This window comes from Strigops habroptila, assembly GCF_004027225.2.
Source record: "Strigops habroptila isolate Jane chromosome 13 unlocalized genomic scaffold, bStrHab1.2.pri S16, whole genome shotgun sequence".
Lineage (NCBI taxonomy): Eukaryota > Metazoa > Chordata > Aves > Psittaciformes > Psittacidae > Strigops > Strigops habroptila.
This window is the reverse complement of record NW_022651054.1, coordinates 9,571,378-9,595,108: the sequence shown is the minus strand read 5'-3', so window position 1 is coordinate 9,595,108 and position 23,731 is coordinate 9,571,378. Positions and strand designations below refer to the sequence as shown.

The 23,731-nt window shown below is 53.3% G+C and overlaps 1 protein-coding gene across 5 annotated transcripts in view; it reads right to left on the bottom strand.

Annotated features, from left to right (window-relative positions):
- The window catches only part of SMG6 (SMG6 nonsense mediated mRNA decay factor), a 107,814-nt gene that overhangs the window by 12,219 nt on the left and 71,864 nt on the right, over positions 1–23,731 (bottom strand). For 3 of the 5 annotated variants that reach the window (XM_030472923.1, XM_030472921.1, XM_030472925.1), the window contains 2 exons: positions 5,348–5,524; positions 2,441–2,590 (listed from right to left, as the gene is read on the bottom strand). In XM_030472923.1, the coding sequence (XP_030328783.1) occupies positions 2,441–2,590; positions 5,348–5,524 (327 nt within the window). The remainder of the gene's footprint in view (positions 1–2,440; positions 2,591–5,347; positions 5,525–23,731) is intronic. The other 2 variants (XM_030472922.1, XM_030472926.1) reach the window with 1 other exon arrangement.

Sequence of the window (23,731 nt, the reverse complement as noted above, 5' to 3'; positions counted from 1 at the left end):
TGCAATGAGGACCTGCAGGGCAGGTAAGCAGCAGCAGTGAACTTGGAACAAGCATCGGGTGGATGATGTCCATCAGCAGCAGAGCTGGGCTGCAAGAGGTGGGGAGCACAGGAAAAGCAGGGATAGTGCTGAGGAGAGGATAGTGTGAGAAGCACAACTCTGAGTTGCAGATGAGGCCGTGACACCGCAGTGCCCTTGGGCACAGAAAGAAAACGGATGGCCAGGAGATGAAAGCTTTGCCCTGGCTCCCTGCACACACCATCCAAGGCTCTATGGGAGGCAGCCACGGCACCTGGGCTCTCTGGACCCGAGCCCATCACCACGCAGGCACAGCCACACTGCTGAGGGTGGAGAGCTGAGGCTTTCAGCCCTGCTGAGACAGGAGCTGCATCGGCTGGGCTGGGATGAACACATAGAGCTGTGGCTTGTCCCCAGGATAATGACAAGGGGACTCAGAGAGCAGCTGATGTGTGAACTCCGTAGGTGAGCAGTCAATGAGAGGAATAGGCTCTAACAGGCAAGGCAGGTCCCAGGAAACACGAAATCTCTTTGGAAGATCAGAAAGGTCAAGGATCATGGGCCAAGAGAGGGAAAGTGGAGAGGGTGGATGCTGTGCTGGCCTCCCCAGGCAGCACTTTGCACCCGAGCTCAGCCGTGTGCTCAGTACCAGGGCAGGGAGAGGACCGAGGCAAGCACACATGTTCTGCTGCGGGCTGTTCCCAGCTAGCTACGCACTGGATGACTTTACTGAAACCCCAAGGACTTCTCCTTCCTCCACCCCGCTCCTTCAGACTCCAAGTGCACCTCAGCTCTCAGCTGTGCAGCCCCTGAAGCTGCCCACACCCTCGTTTTGACCTCTCTCTGCCTGCGAGCATCGGTCCCAGCACGGCTTGGGGAGGAAGGGAGGAGCACGCCAAGGGGGGGAGAAAGCCCCTGACAGCATCAAGCAGCCCCCACTCTCCCTGCAGAATGGGCAGCGGCCATCCCGGGGGGCCCTGCTGCAGCTGGGCTGGTCGCCGGGGCTGGGATCTGCTGCACGCTGCCCTCCCTTCAACATGTGCAGTTCCTGTTTGCTGTGTCTGTACAAGGCAGTGGGAAGTGGGGAATTTACTTACACCTCCCGCTTAACAACCCTGGGAGGCTGGAAGGCTTCAGGCCGCTTTAATTTACAGCCCATCTCTCCAATCTCTCACTCAGTTCGCTGCTGCTTTTCTTCCTCCTTATATTAATGGGAACCAAGGTACCTGCCAACAATAATGGACTTGCTTGTGGGGGTGGCCCCTCCCTCCCGGCACAACTTCTCCCTTCGCCTTGATAGGAATTGCTCAAAATTCAAATGAAAAAAAAAAAAAAGAAAAAAGAAGAAAAAAGGGTGAAATCTGAAAGGTTTGGGGTGGGTTTGGAAAAGTGAAGCGCAGTGGTTCTGGGCCCGGCGCCAGTAGCCCGAGGGTACACATGTGCACGCTCTCCCAGTAGGGCCTTCAGCAGCCCTGTTTTACAACCACCTCGGCACACACTGCAGAGTTCACGCATATGGCCAGACAGATGTGTCTGGCTTACGTTCAAGGCTGGAAAATGAAGAATTATGGAAGTGAAGGGCCCTGGGCATTAGAGAGGGCGGAGGTGAGGGGGAGGGGAGCCAGGGAGGATTTTTTCCTCTGCTGAGAAATCCTCATCTGGGCTTTTTTGCAAAAAGGAGGTTTGGAGGAAAAGGGGTTGCGAGGAGCGAGGCAGCCAACAGCCATGCATGTGAGATGGCTCTTAAAGCAACAGTCTGCGCCCAGTCCAACCAGTTTACTTCACCAGCTCCCATGGGGAAACGTGCTCAGCTCAGGCCAAGGGCAGGACAAGATCACCTGTATCCCGTCTGTTTGTCCCCATAACGATGGCAACGCTCTGCAAGCAGCGCTCTGGCTGCAGCAGCCACTCACAGACTGTTTTTCCTGCTGCTGGCTCCTGCATGAACTCTGCTGTTCACGTCCCACCCTCTCCCCTGTCAGCCTGTGCCCCGCTGCACAGGAAAGCTGATTTCTCACTGCCACGGAGCCTCTGCCCCGGGCCAGGGGACAGCTCACTGCTTGGCACACACCGCACTACATCCGGCTGCTATGAGTGTGCTGGCAGCTCCACGGAGAAGCTGGGACCCTTCACAAGGGTCCCAAAGTCCCCAAAACATCAATTTCAGAGCCTGGAAGGGGAGATCTTACCCTAAGTGGGGACAGACACACTGATTTGGCTCTTCCAAAGGGCCACAGCTAAGCTTGCTGCTGGGTTACACAGAGGCAGCGCATGGCATCTACACCCTGGAAGCTCAAGTGACATCCTGAAGGCCCTGGAGCATGGGAAGGAAGTGGCTGTGCACCACAGGATCAGCCCATGTACCTAAGCAAAGTAGCTCCTCAAGCCAGCTCAGGTGCTGCAGTCACACAGCCTGTCCTACCTGAATCTTGTCTTGACGACGCTGCTGCTCAGCTACTTTCCTTGCCAGGGCTTGTTTCTTGGCTCTGAGCTCCTTGATGTCCATCTCTCCTCCACTGCCTTCAGCCTCAGAATCATCTTCAAATGCCTCAATCCTCACATCATCTTCCTTCTTCCAGGAAATGCAGGAAGACAAAAAGAACAGGATATAAGTCAGAAGGGGACTGTGCTTGTTCTGCTCTTTCCCTTCCAGTAGACAAATCCCTGCCAGGCATGGTCCATCACCACTTGATGATGGGTGACTATTTCTAAACATCCCAAAGAAGCAACCAAATAAATCATAGTAAACATCCAGGAAATGACAAGGATGAGACAGGAGGCAACAGGGCAGGAAAGGCAGCGACCAGGCAGGGCAGGGGCAGCCCTGCTTCAAGCTCTGTTCTAAAATCAAACCCTCTTCCTCACCTTGGAAAACTCTTCCCACAGCTCTGGGTGATGTTTTATAGGCTTCAGTTCTGTAAGCCCATGGTATTCCCAGGTTTGTCTGCCTTGCCTGAGTGTTTAGGCTGCATATCCCATGGAGCAAGTGCTTTAACACTGCTGTCTCATCTGGGTCTAGGGATACAAGCTGATCATCTCGACAGGAAACTTAGATCCATGAACACAGGAGACCAAAGAGCCCATTCCCCTTCTCTGTTCTGATCCCTGCATAGACCAGAGATATTCCTGCACCCACCCCAAAATTTCCAGCTGGGCTGGAGCAGGTGTTTTAGAAGGAGACACTCAAACTTGATTTTAAAGCTCCAAATGATGGAGAAGCCACTGTGTCTCGAGGTCAGTCATTTCAACGGTTAATGACTTCCTCTGTTAACATTTGCATCCTACTTCGAGTCTGCCTTTGCCATGCTCCTGCTGGCCTGGAACCTTTGATGTGATGAACTGAAGGGTCCCTGGTTCTCCAGCCTCTTGCCCACACAGGCACATCGGGACCACGTTGCACCTCCACCCCCACCTAGAGACCCTTCCCTGGGTCTCCCCATCAAGAGGTCTGCAGAGCCTTGTCTGCAGTGCCTGAACTGGAGACCCCAAGATAAGCCATGCTGTTCTTACCCCACGTGAAGGCCTTTCCCTATGCACCCAAATCTTTGGGACACAGGAGGATAAAAAAAGCCAAGGGTTGTGATGGGGCTAGGAAGAGTTTCCAGGTGGCACCCAGGCAAAAAGACCTGCTCTGAGCCCCTAGATGGCTGGAGGGGTGGATCCTGCACAAGAGGAACCCTTGGAGAGATAAGAGCATCACTAGACTCCCTGCCCTGTGCAGGCTGCCATGGCATGTGTCATCAGCAGGGACTCATGTAAGAGCTCTTAGTCTTAATTTAGAACAAGCTCAGCGCTGCAGAGTCGTGCACTCAATCATTTCACCCAGACCACACGCCTGCCTGGCCACAGAACTGTGCGCTCTCCTCTCCTTGTGACTTTTTAGCCATGGGAAGGAGGAAGATGGAGCCCTCAGGCTCACTTCCCTTTGCTGGGACAGCCTGGACCACAGGGGATGGGGGATGCTGCCCAGGGGGACGTCAAAAGGGCCCTGGGGAAAAGCATCTGTCGGATGCAGATCTGCTGTGGCGGGGTGGGATCCGCTTGCCCAGGGTGATGGTGGTCACGCTGGCAGGCTGGAAGCTCCCTTGCGACTAGAGCCCAAGGAGGAAGCTCCAGGGTTGCGCAAGGAGCTCACAGAGAGGTTCCCACAGCTGAGCAGGGACTGTGGGGACGGGGCAGGAGGGAGCTATCCTGCACATCGTGTTTGTTCACAGCAGAGATTGGAAGGACCGAGCCAACAAAAGGAGTGTTCTGGAGAACAGGACCATCCCTGCCTGGATAGAACCTGAAGATCCCCCTATCCTACATGCTTTTGGTGGTGTCAGCTTGAAAACCTCCTGCATCTTCTCCAGAAGAGGCCAAGAGTCCAGGTCTCCCATCTTACAGAGACATCTGGGTTTTGCTCTGAGCATCAGTGCAAAAAACAGCACCTAAAATCTGTGCTCTGTTCAGCCAGAGATGGCTGCTGGGACAAGCAGGGTGCTGAGCACATCCTTGCTCTGGGCTCCTTTGGCTGTCAGCTCCCTGGGGTGCATAGCACCATGGGGCACCCAGACAGAAGGTGCGGTTCCTTGCATGGGGTGACACCCGCTCTGCCTCTGCAGTGCCTTGTCCCCAGCGCAAGAAGGGGACACAGAGTGAGCCTGGGCAGCAGCGGGGCCACCCAGCTCCCTGCTCCCAGTGCCTCTGCCCCTCTCTCCTGTTTCCTTGGCCTTTCCAACTGCAAGATTAAACAGAAGAAAAGAGTCAACCTGCAGAGCGGCTGGCAGGGCCCTTAAACACACACACGGAGCCTGGAGTGAAGCAAGGCCTACAGGAACAAGCAAGGGCAGAAAAACAAGAGTTGAATTCCTTAATCACATCAGGATGTGAGAGGCAGGGGAGGGACGGGGCGCCAATGTCAGCTCTTCCTGTACGTGTGCTGGAGGCTGGAGCTCAGGCCTCCGCCACAACCAGCTCCACGGCTATAAACTTGATCCTGAAGCTGAACCCTGACACCCCCTCGCCCACCTCCTCTCCCGGGGCCGTGGTGCTGCACGTTATTAAAGCTTCCCCCCCACCCCCGCCTTTGCTTTGGGTATGGAAAAGCAGCATCTGGAACTCATAGCAGCACATGAGATAGAGGCACGCGGGTTGGACTGGCAGGAAAGGGCACGAGGGAAGCACACTCGGGAGACAAGGGCTGTGCACCATTTGTCCCCCCTCTGCCTCCCCCCCATCAAATGCAGACCACAGCAGCTATAAATAGCGGGAGCTGCAGGGCAGGCAGAGGCTGGGCCCCACAGGGGTGATTCTTCCTTCACCGAGGCGCGCTCTTCCCGCACGGTACCTGATCTTCCAGTTGTTTTCCCTCTTGGCTTCCCATTTCCTTTCCCATGGCGTCTGGGACGGGTGCCACTGACACATATTTTCCACCCTTGAATGCCAGCAAAGGCTCTTCTTGTCCACAAAGGGCTTCCAGGAAATACTTCAGAACTGTGACCCTCTTGCAGTCGGCTGCAATAACCTACAGGGTGAGGACGAGGGGGTTGGGGAGAGGGAAAGGAAAACAAAGTCAGTGCAAAGGGGACGCAGATGGGCAACGGCCAAGGGGGAAATGTTCGGGGCTAGAAGGCCCTGTGGGATTCAGGCAGCACTGCACAGCACTGTGGGGATGTGTGCTGTGCCTCTTCTTCTAAACGGGGATGGAAGGAGTTTGCCCACGCCTCGTAGCCCGCTGTCCCCAAGGGAAAAGGAGGCAGGCGAAGCCAGGGCACTCAACACTGGTCCCTGTCCTGCCTCCTCTGTGCACCCTGGGGCTGCAGGGCTGCTTAATGGGAGAGAAGTCCTGCTGAAGCATGAGAGGTGAAGGATGTGGCCTGTCCTTACTGCTTTGCTTTGGCTCCATCACCAGATTTCCCCCCAAAGCTGGGGGGGATGCAGGTGTGAGAGCGGGCGGTGAGGGCATTTGACAGAAGCCGAGCCCTTCCTTGCCTCCAGCACAACCCCATCCCATGGGCCCATCTGATGGACCAACTGGGGAGCCCCGTCAGGGAGGCTGGGATGGATCTGGCCAGAAGGAAACTCAATAGCTTGGGTAATTATCCAATTTACGAGGCTCTCAAATGGAGTTTCCAGAGCGCGGGAGCCCGGTGCCTCCATGGCCCCATCCCATGCGGCACAGCCGCTGCCGGTGCCTGTACCATGACCGGCCTCAGCTCAGGCTCTGTCCTCTCTCAGTGGGGTTCTGCACCTGCAGAGCTCTCCTGTGGTGCTTCCTGCTGACCAGCAGCAGATTTATAGGGAGAAAGTCAGCAAACTGCAGCTGGAAACGCTACACGCTACGGAGACAAAGCCCACGTTGATGCCCGAGTTCCTCCTGCCCCCTCAAACCATTCCGGTTTTGCTCTGCTTGTACAAACAGAGCAAAACACCCATGTCCCAAAGGCTCCCAGGACAGGAATCTCGGAGTAGGGAGAGAGTGAGACCCCATGGAGGTGCCTCAAGCAGGGATGCTGCCTGCCCTCCCCTGCATGCTCACGCTGTGTGATCCCAGCCCTGCCTTGGTGGGGCTGGTGCTGGTGCTGTGTGCCCTGGCTGGGGCTGTGCTGTGGAGCAGAGGGCTGGCAGCGTGCACCAGGCTGCCGTGAGAGGAAACTTCTGCTCTTCCACAACGCTGCCAGTTTCCTCTCTGAGGGCTAATTTTAACCACCATGTCGCTGTGGTGCGTGTCACAAACCTGACCCTCCTCTGACCCGAACCTCCCACCCCGGCTACTGCCTGAGCACCAGGCACCAGCACCATGGACCCTGCATCCCCCTGTACCTGCACTGATAGGTGGAGGGGAAGGAGAAGCCCCTTCCTTCCCTGTAGAGAGGTGGGTAATATAAAGATGTAGTATTCCAAGGGGAAAGGGACCCATAACCACTGATTTTGCTCCTAAAAAGAGGACAGAGGTGAGCAAAGGACAAGGTGACGAAGGCTCAGCAGCTCCAGGAGCAGGTCGGGCTTCTGGGGACCCTCATTCCTGGGAGAACTCTTTGCTGTATGGGACATCCAGCTAGGAGCAATCCCAGAAAGTGTCACCATAGGAACATTCCCATTCTCCTGGCTCTCCTTCAGGAACGATTCTGTGCAGGGGAAAGTCAAGAAGGAAAGAGAACAGGAGCAAAGTGGGAATGGCTGTCATGGGAAACATCCCTCTTGAGAGCTCCAGGCTGCCCTGGCCTGGGAGAAGTGGTGGAAACCTCACTGCCTGCTTCACCCCCAGCTCAACACGCAAATGCCACGGAGACCTGGCCTGACTCACACGGGGTGGCTTCAGCCCAGGGATTTTCCAGTCCTGGATCTGAAATTCCCAGTGCCCAGGCTACTGGGAATGTGTCTGTGCTGTGGGATTCCAGGATGTGCCCAACAGCAGCATCATCTGGGAAGGGGACACAGGAACTGTCTGACTAGGCTGGGAAAAGACAGGCACCCCATCCTGACACCATTCCCAAGGGATTTCTCAAGACACCTCTAGAAGTAGAAGCCATCTCATCTAGTTTAGGACCCATGAGGTTCTCATGTATGCATGAAGGGCTGGGCGCTGACACAGCTGCAGTGCAGCCTTCTGCACAGCAAAGGCTCAAATTCCACTGTCAGACCCTCAAGGATATTGGGAATGATTAGCCATATTGCAGAAGAGCTTCCTTCACCCATAGCTGGGGACAAGGGCAGGTGGGTTCGCTCCTTCCTCCCCTGAAGAAGGAACAAGTAGGAAACACCAGATTTCCTGCCAAGCCAGCACAGCACATGCTTAAATTCAGCTCATCTGCTGAGGAGAAAAGAGCCCAAGCGCAGACCCATGACATAATGCCACAGCAACTCGTCTCATGAACACATTTTTCCAGCCCACATGAATGAAAAACAGGGAAGGAGCAAATGCTCTGCACATCCCCATCACGTGCAGCCCTGCTCGAGGAGGATGAGGCCACGGGGCAGCCCAGCCTCTGAGATGCTGGGAAAGAAGTGACCTGTGACTGGCACCCAGGTCCTCTCTCAAACACTGAAGCAGGACCTTGCGTGCCACAGAGCAACCCACTTCTGCCACAAGCTTCCTGTTTTGGAGTGGAAACGTGAGTGCCTGGGTTGCCCGGGGCAGTGGGGATGGATGTGAAGATGCTCACATGGTGATTCCTCGCTGTTGGAGCAGAGCGTGGTGAAGATGCTGGGAGCTATACCCACCCTTCCCAAAGGAATGGTGAAGTACAGAATGACTTGTCGGTGTCTTTGGTGATGTGGCAGCAGACGCCCTGGCCCCAGCAGGGAATACAGCCACCCCCTATATACCCTTCCCCCTCTGAGCAGTGCAGTGAGACAGCAGGAACTGAAAGCCTGGCTTGGAGTCATGGCTGGGTATTAAAATAGGCCTGACACGCACGCAGCCGCTCTCAAAGGAAAACTGAAACTGAGAATTGCTGAAGTGGTCTGGTGCCCCCGTCCGTGACCCGGGCTCAGTTCCCCAGAGGCAACCGAGGCACCGTGCAGCCCCTCGCCACCGCGGTGCCTCTGGGAGGCACGTGGCTGGGGACCAGGCGTGGGGCAGAGGTGGCTCTGGCTGCAGCCTCATTTCATCACAGGAGAGGTCTGTAATCTCCTGCTGCATCAGACATGAAACCACCAGATCCCAGCACCAGCCACCCACCGACACGGGGCTGAGAGGCTCATTAGTGCTCCCACTGCTAATTCATGGGTCATACATTAACGTGCTGATCACTGAGGAAGACACAGCAGGACACGCATTAACACACACTAACTGCCTGGAGAGACCCACTGGGCTGCATTAACTGTACCAGCTGCTGTGTTCTCAAAGCCACTTTGCAGTGCCAGTGCCACCAGCACCCTGTGTGTGTCATGTGCCAGCAGCAAACAAGGTCCCCAGGCCTAACCAGGGGTCTCCAGATCTAATTAATGAGGCTGATCCCCTCTATGGCCTTGGGGTTGTAGATGAAACAGGCTGAAGTGAAAAGCTTCCCCACGAGCTGTGTGCTGGGATGGGATCTCACTCCAAGAGCTACAAGCACTGTGCCCAGGGGGGACATGTGCACATGGTGCTGGTGAGGTGACACCATCAGAAACCAGCCATGGGCTCATTTTGGGTCTCATTTTGGGTCAGAGGCAAGGCTGGAGCGGGGGGGGGGCAGCAGCCCTGGCCCTGCTGCTTTGCTTTCCTGCTGCTAAGCAAATCACTGTCACACCCACCGCCGCCTTCAATCAACTTTTACAACTTGTTAATTTTACACAGCGTCCTAAAGAGCAAATAACTGTGAGGAGGAATGCAGACTCCTTCAGCTAGGCCAGAGAGCCTCCAGCAGCCAAGCCAGCTGGCCAGGGGAGCCCTGCTCAGCCCCGGGGACCTGCAGCATCCCAAAGGGAATTGGTCCAAAGAGGGATGCCCCATAGCAATGTGCTGGTGGTGGTGTGTGGAGGGAAGCAGGCAGCTTGAGCTCCACAAGCAAAGGGAGGCAGTGGATTTGGAGAAGGGTTTGCTCAGAGGACAGGCTGCCACTGCCGGCTCTGCATTCCTGTGTGCGAGGGGGAGACACGAGCACATCCTGACAGCTGGATTCAGAAGGGGAAAAGGACATGAGAAGTTTGAGTCATAGCATGGAGAGATCCCATCCCAGATTCGGAGATGAGAACAGGATAGGACTGGGACTCAGAGCCAAGCTCCAGCAGGATCCAGGATGAGGATAACACTGTTTTTGCCACATCGGTTTAAACACAGCCCAGCTGAACGATGCTGAAACCAAGTGAGCCCCAAACAATCTAAACCACGCAGCGTCTACACTGCCCAGCTGAACCATCTGCACTGACCCTGCTAAAACATCCACTCAGGCCATGGCTAAATGCCTCCCAGTGCCCTGTGCTCTCTCCTCCCATCCCTGGGGAGCCAGCTCGGAGGGAGGCCCAGTGTGCAGGAGGAGGAGCACGAAGGAGGGCGCCCACTTTGGTCTCATCCCTTCTGTGTTTTCATCTCATGGGCTTGCACACAAAAGCTGGGCTGGGTTTAACCCTGGACTTAGCACAGCTCAACCTCTCCTGGCTCATTCCCCAGCCCAAGGAGCCCCTCACCTTGCCCAGCATTAAATGCAGATTGGAGGGGTTCAGCCACCAGGGTAGGGAGCATGAACACATCCATCACGGCTGGGCAGCAGCGCCCAAAGCAGGATCACAGCCCTGGTTTCTGCAGCTGAGAGCTGGCTTCAGCCACAGCTGCTTCTGCTTTCAACTAACCCCACAAACAGGCTCCTTGGAGACTGCTCCCACGTACCTGCAACTCTGTGTGTGACCTGAGAGAGCAACTGTGGCTTCAATGGGGACCACATCAAGGCACCGCTGGCTCCGATGTATCTCTGATGTATGCCCTGGCTCTGCAGCACCCAGTGCCAGCATGGGCAGCACCTAGCACCAACTAAAGAGCATGCACAGAGAAAGGATCCACCACATCCGTATCTGAGGCTCCATCGCAGCACAGAGATGCATTAGAAAACACCCAGGGAAGACAAGAGAAGTCAAAAGAACTGCTCCAGTTGCTCTTCCTCATTGCCACTGTTGGAGAACCACTTTCTCTACAAAGCAGGGGCTACCCAAAGACAAAGCATTGCCATGTCTTAACCAAACCTCTCCCTAGCACCCTGAGCCTTGCAGAGGCTCAGCTCCAGCCTCTGCACTGGGGCACATGACGAGTCATCAGAGCAGATGTGCTTTTGGCCTGGCAACACCTCCATCCTTCCAACCTTGGCCACGTCACTCAGCCATGACTGGCCTTTAAAACTGGGAAGCAGCATGGAAAGGGAGCCAGCTGCCCACCATCACCAGGGTTTGCCAGGCTTCCTTGTCTCACACAGTGATGTAGAGAAGACACATGGCTGATAGAAAGGTGCAAAGAGATAGATCTGAGCTGAGCCATCCAAGTTCTGGTGTCAGAGATCAGATGAAGACCTGAGGAGCCTGCACAGATTTCTGCCATGAAGGTCCTCCAGGGCACCTGGCAGCTATAGGATGTGAAGGTGAGATGCAGCAACACAGGGGAAGCTGTGAGGAGCTGTGGGGCTTGGAGAAGCCCTCCTTGGAGAAGGGGATCCAGAGCTGTCTCCTTGCCAGGGGCCAGTTCTCTCTCCCTGACTGGCACCTAGTGGCTGTGGGGCAGGAATACAGACTGCATTTCCACTCCTCTAGGTCAGAAGACACTTAAAACTCCATAAGGAAAACCCCATCCTGCCACAGGTCCTGTCCCTGGAACCTTCTGTGCTGCAACACAGCCTGGCACTGTCCTACAAAACATGTCACAGCTCCTCTCAATGCAATCTGCTGCTTTCAACTCTTCCCTTCCTGGGTGATGGCTCACCATTGGGTTGGGAAAAGCTGCCTGTCCACCCCAAAAATACATCTGAGAGTGCTGCAGGAACCTTTTGTGGCTCATGTTGAAGAGTCAACACCAAAAGCACCTGAAGCAGATGCTCTGGATGGAAAGCCATCCTCCAGACCCCTCTTGAGCTCCTGTGCGCAGAATGACTCCAGTCCAAGCCCAACTGCTCCTCTGAAGCGTGAGGAGCTACACAGCCCAGAGAAGAAAGCTTCTGATGGTTTCCAAACCAAGCTTCTGGCTTTTGCTGATGCTTGGGAAGACTTGCCCTGATGTCTTTTTCACCTGCTGAATGTGCTAAAGAACCTTTTCCTCCATTCATCTCTTCAGGGAGCAGCAGTAGGGAGCAGTTGGCTCCAGCTGCATCCAACACCTTGTAGGCAGGAGGTGGGTGACTGACTCACTGCATTTTACTCTCATCAGCCCATTCCTAGTGGGACAGCAGCAAAATGAGATAGAAGCATCACTTCAGCCTGGGTCAGAAGTCCCAGAGAAGACAATGGGGTACAGAGGGGCTCCAGAGGGTGATGCAGATGTCTCATTTGATTTGTGAATGTGTCTCCTGCCTGGTTCTCATTGTGTCTCCAGGCACCACTGCCAACAGCTCAGCGAGAGCTGTGGGCTTCCCCACATTGCAAAACGTTGCCTCCAGTAAGAGGCTGGAGGAATTTCTGCAGGAATTTCCATGGGAGGAAGCATGTGCTTCCAAGCCCTGCGGCCACATGCCCCAGCGCTGGGTAAACTGATCCCGGCAGCAGTGAAATCCCTGGGGCATCCCTGCTCTCCGAGGTGAAACCTTCAGCACAGGATCACACAATTGTTGGGAGAAGAGGCTAAAATGTCTCAGCTTTGGAAGAAACCTGTGGAAGAGGCAGATGACTCCAGGACAAAACAGCAAGTCACAGCCAGAGATTCCCTGTTAGAGCCACCTCGATGCCCTCCTCTCCCATCCCCAAACTTCCCAGGGGTAAAAAAGAGCCAAGCCCAAAGGAGCCTGCTCCTCTCCTCCCTTACAGATCCTACTGGAACACTAACCAGGGAAGACAAAACCCTGAAAGCCTATCTCAAGCTGGTGGTCCCAGGCTGGGGAAGGAGGAATTCAAGATCCATATCCTCAGCGAAGCCCATATGGCACCACCGTCAGCTTTCCTCCCTGCTGCAGGAGGCTTTTCCTTTGCAGGGACTGGGGGAATTGATTTCCTCTGCCATTTCGGAGGATGCCTGCCTTGCCAGAGATTGTTTTGCAGAGTTAAGGAAGATAAGAAAGTGGTTAGCAGGCTCTTTGGTGGAGGAAGGGAGGATTGCTTAGTAAGGGAAAGGGGACCGCTCCGTGCTCAGCACACACAAGCTGCCCTTCCTCTGAGGCCACTGCTCCAGGAGATGCTGGTGTCGGGGATGAGGCTGATCCTTCCCTGCCTGTCTCCATTCCCAGTGTTTCTCAGGTACATCTACACTGTGCTGGCGACCAGAGAAGCTGTTGCTGCACCAGGGGTAGGATCTGTCTCTCCTGGAATTTGGGAAATGCGGCTGATGCATGTTCAATCCAACATCTCAGCTGCAAATCTCGATGTTGCTCTTGCAACAATAAGAGCCCTTTTTGCAGGATACATGGAAAAAAAGGCAGGAACCAAGCCCAGGGCTGCCGAGTGTGTCCATCCTCAGCACACCAACTCATTGCAGTGCTATGCAGAGGTTCAACTTAGCTCCTCCAGACCCTACATTCACCCCTCATCGAAGCAGATGAAGGTGGCATGCACCAACATGGGGCAGAGCAGGCATTTTGCTCTCAATGACAACATGAGCTCTTTCACAAGGACTTCCCCATGGAGACAACCAGACAACTGCCCTGTGATTTGACCCACAGAGTGATTCCTGTTCCGTGGGAGAAGACACCAATGTGTGGGGTAGCAGAGGGCTGAGACAGTGGGAAGTTGGGTGGTGGAAGGAAAAGAGTCACAACGCATTAACAGGAGAGCACGGATGAGGATCTACCATTCCAAACCAGCAAAAAATGGTGCAAACCAGAGCTCACACCTTCAGCATCCACCTGCCCTGCCCAAACCATCCACCTCTCACCCTTTTGGTGTGACCTCTGCTACAAGCAGCCAGGAAACCATGGTGTTAGCTGCTAACACCCATGCACGGTGGACTTCCACCCCGAGAGGTGTTAATGGGCTGTTGTGTCCCCCACAAACCTGACTTGTGACCTCGGCAGCGGGAGGGAGAGGAGAGGTAAGAGCTGGAATAGTCTGCCTGGTCCTGGAGGAGCTGGTTGGGAAGCTGTTTCTGTGAGTTTACACAGCTTATACGTTCTCCATGCAGTTCCTGGACGCCTTCCATGGCAGATGAGAGTTTTATGTCGAATTTTAAGTTTGACCACAAATATTTAAACTTCCTTGGACCACAAATGCTGTATCTTCTTTGTGGTTTAGTTGGCACCAAATGAGTATTTACAGATCCCTCTCTGTCTGTCTGTCATTTAAATCTCTCATGGAGGTGCCAAAGGCTTCAGAAGCGGAGGGGGCTCCTCGGGCAGATTCCCTGGTTCCCCCTCTGTGTCCTGCATTAGATGCTGGCCAAGCCCTTGCACAGGGCACAGCTGCTCTGAGCATTTCATACTTGCACTCCATTAAGCTTGCTTTTCAGAGACTGTCATCTGAGATCCCGCTCTAACTTCCACAGCTCCGGTGGATATTTGAACTGGGATGAAAGTCTTGGGACTTTTCTCCTCTTCTTTTAGGAAACTGAGTCTTCAGTAGCCTGTTTTAATGAGAACCACTGAAAGCTCCTCAAGCAGCGCAGCTCCCACCTGGCTGCTGCTCGTAGCCTCCCTTAAGGGGGTTCTCACTTCCTCAAACACAAGCGGGTGACAATCCAGACCTGCTGAACTGGGATCCTCTGCTGGGGAAACTGGTTTGAGTGGCTGGTCTCAGTGGCAGAATGATAGGGAATTCAGGGAAGGCCGTCCAGCCAGGAAAACACAACCACATAAACACTGTAAAAGGCCTCTCCGAAGCACCCCATGCCAAGGGAACTCAGCGTTGCTGTTTCATGGAGCTGGATGGAGAGCAGAAGGTCCCTGAGTTGGTACCCACCTGGGTGGGTGAGTTATGGGGAGCAGCAGCCCAAAACCCGAGTTAACATGCTCAGGTTGTGTTTCATTTCCTTCAAACTTTTTAGTCCAGGACACAGATTGGCCACTTGCCCCACTGATTTTAGGGGAACTTTAGAACTCGTAGTGATGTGGTGGATGCTGCTCCTGCAATGCTGCTTTCACCACCCCTTGGATCTAAGCCACCAGCCGACTGTGGCCGCACTTTGGGAGCTCTCCACCATCCCTTGGGAGACACAGGGTGATTTCAAGCTCCAGCGAGGGCTGCCCACATGAGAGGAAGCAGATACCTGAGTCAGAGCAATGCGATGAGAAACCTCTGCTCCACAAACCAGAAGCCAGACTGAGCAACGTCAGCGCCGCGCTGCCCCACACGCCTCACCAGCCCTGGATGATGCTCAGGGCGCTCCAGCTCCACTCAACTCTGGAAGCTGGAAGAGAAACAGCTTTGCTTTGAACTCAAAAGCAGGCAAAGCCCATGTGAAAGGGCAGCTAACGGGGCTGAGGGTTGCTGCGTGCAGGGAGGAGTTCCTCCCACCGCCGGCTCCTCCGTCAGGGCCACTATTAAATTCCCTTGAAAACAGAGGGTGCGGACATGGAAGGCAATGGAACAACACCAGAAAAATGCCACCACAGCTCGGTCGGCTGTGACACCGCAGCCCCAGAGGTCTTGGCAATCCTGGCATTTCCACCCACCGCAGGAACCACAGTGGCAGCGCGCTCCCGGCACTCGGGGCAGGGCGGGAAGCAGCTCACACCACTTCCAGCAGCCACTTCAGGGAGGGACAAACGCTCTTATTTTGCTTTACAGGGAAATGCTGCCACTTAGGGGACTCCCGATGACGTTCTTGTGCCTGAGAGCCCATGTCCTCTTCGAGGAGGGGCTGCTCCGGGTGAGACACGCTCCGTTATCCTACCAGAGAGGTAACTTCATGCACTGGATGCAAGCTCCATCCCGCATGGATCCTGCTCTGCCTCTAAGGAAGCAGCAAGCACAGCTCTGCTACTTATACCCAATACTCAGCTCTTTTGGCAGATGATTAATGGCCCAAGCCTTGCAGCTTCCAGCGGGCTGAGAGCTGCAAGCACACCTAGGGAAAGGAAGGAGGAATTGGAACGGCGGCTTGCTGGGGAGAGGAAAACTATTCGCTGTGTCTTTGTTTTCTGCAGAGCTCCTCCTCCGGGAGCGGGATGCTGAGGGAAGAGCAGGGCCCCTGCCCCGAAACGGAGGATCTGAACCAGAACAATAGGGTGGGGACTCTGGATGGGCCCTGACAATGGGGTGGGCTGGAGCGGGGGCACTGATCCATCCTTTTGACTTCATTCACACTTACAGCTGCATTAGAGATATTTCCTGAAAGCACAGTAGGAAGAGAGGGGTATTCGCTCACTCCACCCTCCACCTAACACTGTCCTCGCGATCCAGCCATGCACCCAGAGCCAATTCTGGCCTCTGGCAGAGCTGCAGGCCAGACATTACGAGCGCTGGTGTGAGCAGCACAGGTCCCCACCCGATGAGCAGCGCACAGACTTGGAGCAGAGAGGAGGGATGCTGCAGCCAGCCAAGAAACAACCCAACAATGTAGGGAAATGCAGAGTGTTTGAGCGTGTCAGGGGTGGACAAGGAGGTGTCAAGAGCGGGATTGGAGCCTCTGGCTTCAGGACAAGGAAAGGTGAAGCCACTGGCTGATACGACATGAAATGAAGAAGAGTTCCGCCGGCTGAAGGGGAGTCACAGCCACGCTGCACAGGGTCCTTGAGGCAGGATCCGTGCCATAATGCTCCCAACCCAGGGGTGACCATACCACCCTACCTACAACACGTCACCTCCCAGCAATGCCACAACCTGCAGTGCAGAGCGAAGGACTGAAACCAGCCCAGTGAGCCCTGTGCCTGACTCACCGCCGCCGCGGTGCATCGGGAGCCTGAAAAACAACTGTTTCTCTTTTGTTTTCCCCCTAAAACCACCCAAACCTCACGTGCCCTCCTCCAAATGTGGACTCACTCAGCCTGACTCACAGCACGGCTCTGCCGGCGCAGTCTGCATGTACCTGCAGGCTGTGGGTTGTGCAGGCTGCGATGGTGATACCCCACAGCAGGAGCTGCAGCACTTCCTCAAGTGCCCACAACACGAGCATGCTGCAGCCAAGCTATTTACAGCTTCAAACTTCAACCATTTTTGGTGAATCCCCAAATAAATTAAAGAAAGGAAAAAAAAAAAAAAAAGGAGGCTATATATTATTATTTTTTTTTTTTTCCAAATGGGAAAAGTATTTCTTTCATTCTCCCATCATCCAAATCCAGCAAACATGAAAAACATCGACCCAAACCAACGCTCAGACATCACATCTGGGGAGAGAGCAAGCATGGAAAATTTTAATCCAAAGGTTAATGTTTTGGGAAGCTCCGAGTGTGTGAAAAGAGGGGTTAGATGGGTGCTGCTCCACCAGTTGTTGCCGCCAAGTGGCGGCTTTCAAACGGTGCCTGCCTGCCCCAGCCCAGGCACTCGGGGTCAGAAGCTAAAATAGAAAACAACTGAAATCATTGCAAGCAAACAAACAGTCACAGCAGATGCTGGAGAAAGCCAAGCGAGGAAGGAGCCAGCAGGACGGAACGCAGCTCCAGCCCTGGGACTGGAAACAGCCTCCTGACTTGCCCCCGGGGTGAACTGAACCAAACCACATGGCAAGGGGTGGCCCTCACCATCCTCTGAGCTCTCCTGTGTCACTCCTGTCCCTGCTGTCACCTCCATCCCCTTTGCTTGCTGCTCTGCAGGATCACACTCTGGTGTTATCACATCTGGGGTTGTTTTATTTCCAGCCCTCAGTCTGAATCTTCACCATTTCCACCCAGAACAACCATCTCCTGCTCTAAAGGGCGCTCTTCACCTTCACCCCAGCCAACACACCTCCCTGTCCCTGCCCAGAGTAGCATGTCTCTCCTGCTCACTCCTGCCTTGCACCCTGAGCTGCTGGGATCCTCTAGAATCATAAGATCACAGAATGGTTTGGGTTGGAAAGGACTTTAAGATCATCTCTCCCCACTCCAGCTGCAGATGTGCCCTCTGAGCTTGTCGTGCCCCCGATTTCCCCACATCCTGCCTCCAAAATGCCTTTGTCTTCATCTTCTGCATTAGATTATGCCCTTTCCAGCCCGTTCCTTCCAGACACTAGAAATCTCTCTCCCCCCAGCTACAACAGAATAGCATCCTAATTGCCTTTGTTAGGGATGGGGCCATGCTTGTACAACTGCCACGTCTGCTCGCGGGGCCGTATCAGCAGTAACAATAGCTTAAAAGCTACAGGACTTATAACATCGAGTCCTCCCACACTTAACTAAACACAAAGAGAAGGGACCACATGTGTGCAGAAGCAGCCGTGTCAGGTGGGTTGGATCCCAGCTCCCCGGGGGTGGGAAGGGAAGACACGGCACCGGGCAGGCGTGAGAGCATCCGGCACAGCAGCACTGCTCACTGCTGCTTGTTTACAGCATCCCAAGGGACGCTGGATGGGATGCTTCCTGGGATCAGCCAGGGCAGAGCTGCTCCCTAAGGTAGCAGAGATGGGCTTCCAAGAGCTGAGTTCTTCTTGCCTTGCTGCGCCCAACCCTGCTGCATCTGCCCACCCAGGGGTGCTCGATAGGAGCAGAAGGCTGGAGGGTGTCCCAGACACAAGCAAGCTCCATCCTGGGCTGAGATGGAACACTCTGGACCAGTGGAGAGGCCCACTCACACGACTGTACCTGGGTCACTATGGCTGGCAGGCCTTGGCCACCCCATGCAGGTCTCCAGAGCAGAGAGCCCTGTAGCTCCCTCCCAGACAAGTGCTTCCTGGAGCCATGGGAAGGTTTGATTTTCATTATCTTGCTGAAGGATGCAACAGAAAATGCTTGTATCCTGCTGCAGAGGGAGAAGAGGAGAGTGGCATCTCCCACACAGTTGGGATGTCACACATTGCTCCCCTCAGAATGGTGGTGCTGGACCAGAGAAGCACAATAAGGAGGAGAGTTTGGATGGATGATGGGGTTCAGCTCCAAAGATGCTGATTTTGAATGGGTACAAAGCTGCCTGGGATGTCAGACACAACCAGGCTGCTGGGGCACACACACAGACATTGGCCAGAGAAGGGAAAAGGGGGAACTAACAGTTGTTAGCAGAGAATCTCTGCAAAAAGATGGAAAACACATAAAATAGTGCACAAAAATGTAAATGGTCCGTTAACAAACCATTGGATAACCCAGCTCCAGACCAGTTCTGTGTGTACAGTGTCCTGCTGAGACAGGACCCCAAAATCCAGGCACCTCTCATGTAGCTCCCCAAGCACACTCCTCTCCCTGCAAGAAGAAACTTAAATCTGCTCATGACTATATGCAGAAGTATGGAGGTAAAGACAGAAAGAAGGAAACAGAAGCGAGGTTGAGAGAAACACCAGGAATCTCTGCAGACACCGAATGTTCCTCTAAGCTTAGCCGAGAAAACATGGAAAGTCTCTGCCCAGGCTAGGGAAGGGGCTGCAGGGGAAGGACCGATGGGAATGACAATGCCAAGGGAAGAGCCTGAAGAGCTGAAGGGAAATCGTGGCAGGGCTCACCCGGGAAGTGTGTGATGAGAAACACGAGGAGCAGAACTGGCAAAGACAAGGCTCAGGACTGGGCTCCCTCGGGGTTCATGCTCACGGAAGCGTGTGCTAGCACGCTCCGAGGAGTCCCACAAAGGCCAGCAAGCTCCAGCTGCCCATGGACCAGAGCTCCTGCTCTGCACCCTTCAGCCCTCCAGCCAAGGGGGGGGGGGGAATGTAATCAGAGCAATTTCTATTAGCAAGAATATAAAGACTTGGAACCTCTGGGCTGTCTCTTGACAACTAATTAATTACCAGGTAGCATCCCCTTGAAGCTGCCAACACAACACACACAAGTTCCAGCACGATTTCGGGAGAGAGATGAACTTTACAATAAACTCCAGGATTTTACTTCATCTCCCGCCACCATCTGAGATCCTGGGGGAACAGGAAGGGGTGGCAAGAGGCAAACTCTGAAGCCATCTGGGATCATCATTAACTCATTCACTCGTGGCCTCTGAAACAAAACGCCGACCGCGCTGAGAGCAGCAGCTTCGAGCCAGATGAGAGCTCCTCATGTTCTGCTGCTTTAATGCTCTTCTGCCAGTTGCAGCAATAGGGTGGCCACCCCCTTGCAGCCCCCTTGTCCCCCAGGGCTTTGGTCATCAGAGCAGCCAGGCTTTGAAGCTGTTAAGAGCAGAAACTGTATTTCAAATGGCTCTAGGTGATATCTTCTTCACTAACAGCAATAAGAAGCAAGTGAAAGGGTACGGCAAAGCAGCAGAGAAAAGACAAGAAGGACAAGAGATGAACAGAGGGACTGCTGCTGCACCCCATAGTGGCAGAAGGTGCCATATGTTAACTCCAGGGACCAAAAGGTCTGGGCTTGAGCGTATTGACCTGCCTGGTGCGGCTGTGCAGTGCCATGCCCAGCTGGTCCCTCACCTCTGATGGCATCCCACTTCACACTGTCCTCACCAGAACATCCCTTTCCAGTTGATTAGTTGCTAATTATTATGGGGCTGGTGTATCAGGGTAACAGAGAGCTATGCAGCATGTCCCCACACAACTACACTGTGCATATGAGGACATTTGGGGATGGTCACCCCAACATAAGATTTCTCAGACTCTAGAGACATGAGGAGATGGGAGATGCTGCTCAGGTCAGCACACATGAAACAAACTACACAGTACACCAGGTAGCATCTCTGAGGGCTGGTTTGTCTGTGCTAAGAGGGGTATCACAACATCAAACCATGCTGATCAACCATCAGCAGCATCCTGAATAGCACATGGGGTCAGGGTTATGTTTAAGGACTGCCTTGAGGACACAATTTACACATGACAACACTCCTACTTCACCACTTGAGACACCCCTGGGAGCCAGCTTGTGTGGTGGGCAGCTTTTGGGACCAGAAGCCTCCATCTCCCTGCTCCAGACCTCAGCTCTACCAGTGGCTGTGGATTTCTTCCTCAGACACCAGGACAACCACAGGTCATCTTGCTCAGGTGCAAACGTTCTAGGCTAAGCCAAAACATTTCTTTGCTTTCTTAGACTTACTTGATGTAAGTCCAAAAACTGAGATGACATCAAAGAGCCCATTGAGCAGATCCCCTCCAGATACACACGGGGACTTTACCTCGTTAGTACTAACACAGTTCCCCTGCGGACTTCCTGGGAACAGCTGAAGCAGCATCACACTTCAAAACCCAGCCTGCACATCACAGGGCTGAGGAGGAGTTCAGTTCTGGCCCAGAATTGTTGACAACCATTTCAAAGGCCATGCAGGATCACACACAAAAACCGTCACAGCCCTGGGGGGGAACAAGATTATCTTTGTCCCCTAAGAGATGGGCTGTAGAGGCAATGGCAGGGCAGGAGCTGCCACATGAAGCAGTTAAGGAGGGTCTGATTTAAAGGAAAGAGAAGATGATTTAATGATGGAGTGATTTACCCTCCTAGAACTGGTCAGTGATTGTTTCCCATGAGCTACAAAGAGCGATGTCCCTTCAGGATTTCAACCCGTGGCAAAATGAGTCCATCTTCTTCCAAGGGATGACAACTGCCAGCAGCTCTGTCCCTGCTTGGGTCTGAGGTCACTTCCACAGGGACAAAGGAGACCTGCAGGAGCCCAGGCTCAGCCATGGCACCAAGTGACAATGAGGAGATATGCTGCTTCCTGGAAGCACTGCAACTGATGTGCAAATAATGAGAATAAAAATGTGGGGCGAGGGAGGGTTAAGGAGAGATTAGTCTGGGGCACACTCTGGGAGATACACAATGTTAAGTATGAGGGCAAAGGAAATGAAAACTGGAAACTCAAACATAGTCAAGAATCCAATCCCAGCCTGGGCAGGAAGTTTACACTCTGCTTCTAAATATACATGTTTTTAAATCAACAAGCTTTCTTGTTCCTCAGCAATACGGTACGACTACACAGGAGAACTAACCAGAAAGAGGCACTGCCAACCTCTGCCTGGCCCCAAGTGACAAGGAATGAGTGACAAATCCAGCCATGCCCCAGCAGGGAAGCAAAGGCAGGATCCTGAAGAAGCTCTGGGAGAGCAGCATTTCCAGCTCCAAGCACGTTGGCACCCAGTCCCTTGCGGACACTCTCGTGTTGGTCTCCCAGTGCCATGCCCATGGACCATGAGAAGGAGAGGAAGCGATAACCTGTGAGCATGAGTCAGATGTGGTGCCTCTTTCCTTCCTGCTCCCTGGCCACCGCATTCATGCTCAGCAGTGGGCTAGTCACATATATTTTTAATTTGATATAATTATCTCCTAGAAATTACAGTACACAGCCTCTTGGGATCTGAAGCAATTAAGTGAAGATAAATTTCTTTCATGGAGCAAGCTGTCAAAGGATGAAGCAATTTCATTCCCCATATGAAGTGGAAGCTTTGGGTCATGCATGGTTTATTTGAAACAATGCCATCACCTAAAGCTGCTGATCTTATCTGTCTCCCTCTCTCTGTCTCTCCAGTTCAAACTGCTGAAGATGTGCAGCGTGGCACTGCCTGAAGGGATGACATCTGGCACCAGGCCAGCTACAGAAACAAGCTGCTCCTCCCCGAGCCTGAGTGCAAGAGGCCAAGCATTCCTATTAAAAAGGGGGAAACCGAGGTGAAATCTGGGAAGAGCTGAAAAGTGGGAATCCTGCCCAAGGGAACAGGAGATCCATGAGCTACAGGAGGAGCGAGGTGCCTGCAGGAAGGGACGGCACTGCCCAAGACAGGATGGGAGCACGTAGCACATCTCTTGAGGGGTAACAGTCTACCAGGCTTCCTCTTCACCACCAGACTGCCCTGAAGCCATCTAAAGCAGGCTTGGAGGATTTCATCACGACAAGGAGCAGCCCATGCACTTCAGCATGAGGAGAGACATGACAGGTCAGAAATTATATCCTGTTAGCACATACGTGCTAATTCTCAGAACTTCCAGCAAATTCTCTCCTGTCCTCACATTCCACCATGCCAAGATGTTTCATTTTAGACAAAAAAGCACATAAACCATCAAGTAACTCCTTTCAATAAACCATTCGCCAAAGTGCTGGGTTTAATGCTGAAAAGGGGAGGATGAAGATGCTGTGGAGCAAAGAGTGGCCACAATGAGGGCTCTGCTGCCTCCATGGGCCAAGCACTGAAGATGCCCAGATCCTCCACTAGAGCAGGTTGCTCCAAGCCCCTGAGTCCAACCTGGCCTTGAACACTGCCAGGGATGGGGCAGCCACAGCTTCTCTGGGCACCCTGTGCCAGCGCCTCAGCACCCTCACAGGGAACAATTTCTGCCTAAGAGCTCATCTCAGTCTCCCCTCTGGCAGGTTAAAGCCATTCCCCTTTGCCCTATCCCTACATGTCCTTGTAGAAAGTCCCTCTCCAGATTTCCTGGAGGTCCCCTTAGGTACCAGAAGGCTGCTCTAAGGTCTCCCCTGATAAGATAAATTGATAAAGGCATTTAATCCATCAGGTTTCTGCAAAGCTCAGATCAATGTTGATCCAACCTTTGATCATTAGGACACATGCTGAGCTAAGTGAAGTTGATGGTACCAGAGGGAGCAAACAATGTAAGCTGACAATGGGTACAAGTTCAAGAAGCATCTGGACGACTTAAGAGCACAGTATGATCTTCAAAAGTGACTTCAGCACCAGGAATCACTCTATCAACCCCAAAAATGCACATCAACAGCCACGTCCATAACCATGACATCATTTATGATTAAGATAAATATGGAACCAAGTTCACACACTGAGCACACCAGGCAGGCAAAAGCCTCTCAGACATCAGAAAACACGTTTGTCTTCCTACTAGGAATTTGTGTTTCTATAGGCATCCACCTATCCCAAGTACAGTGAAGTTTTGGGAAAGTTTGAAAAAGATATCAATAAAATGACTGGAAATAAGTATTATTGTTGCTATTTATACTATCTAGACAAATATTTGTTGCATATGGTGGAGAAAACGCTTTATGTAAAGTGCTGGTATGCAAAATGCTATGGCAAGTTTTGTTAGCTTCAGGAAGTTATGGGCTTTACCTTATGTTTAAGGAAATATATGTAAATATAGGGGAAAATGTGATTAAATTCTCTGCATTAAGTATCCTGCATTTTTAGTGTCCCACCACAGACACAGTCAGAGCAGCAGCAGGAACGTTG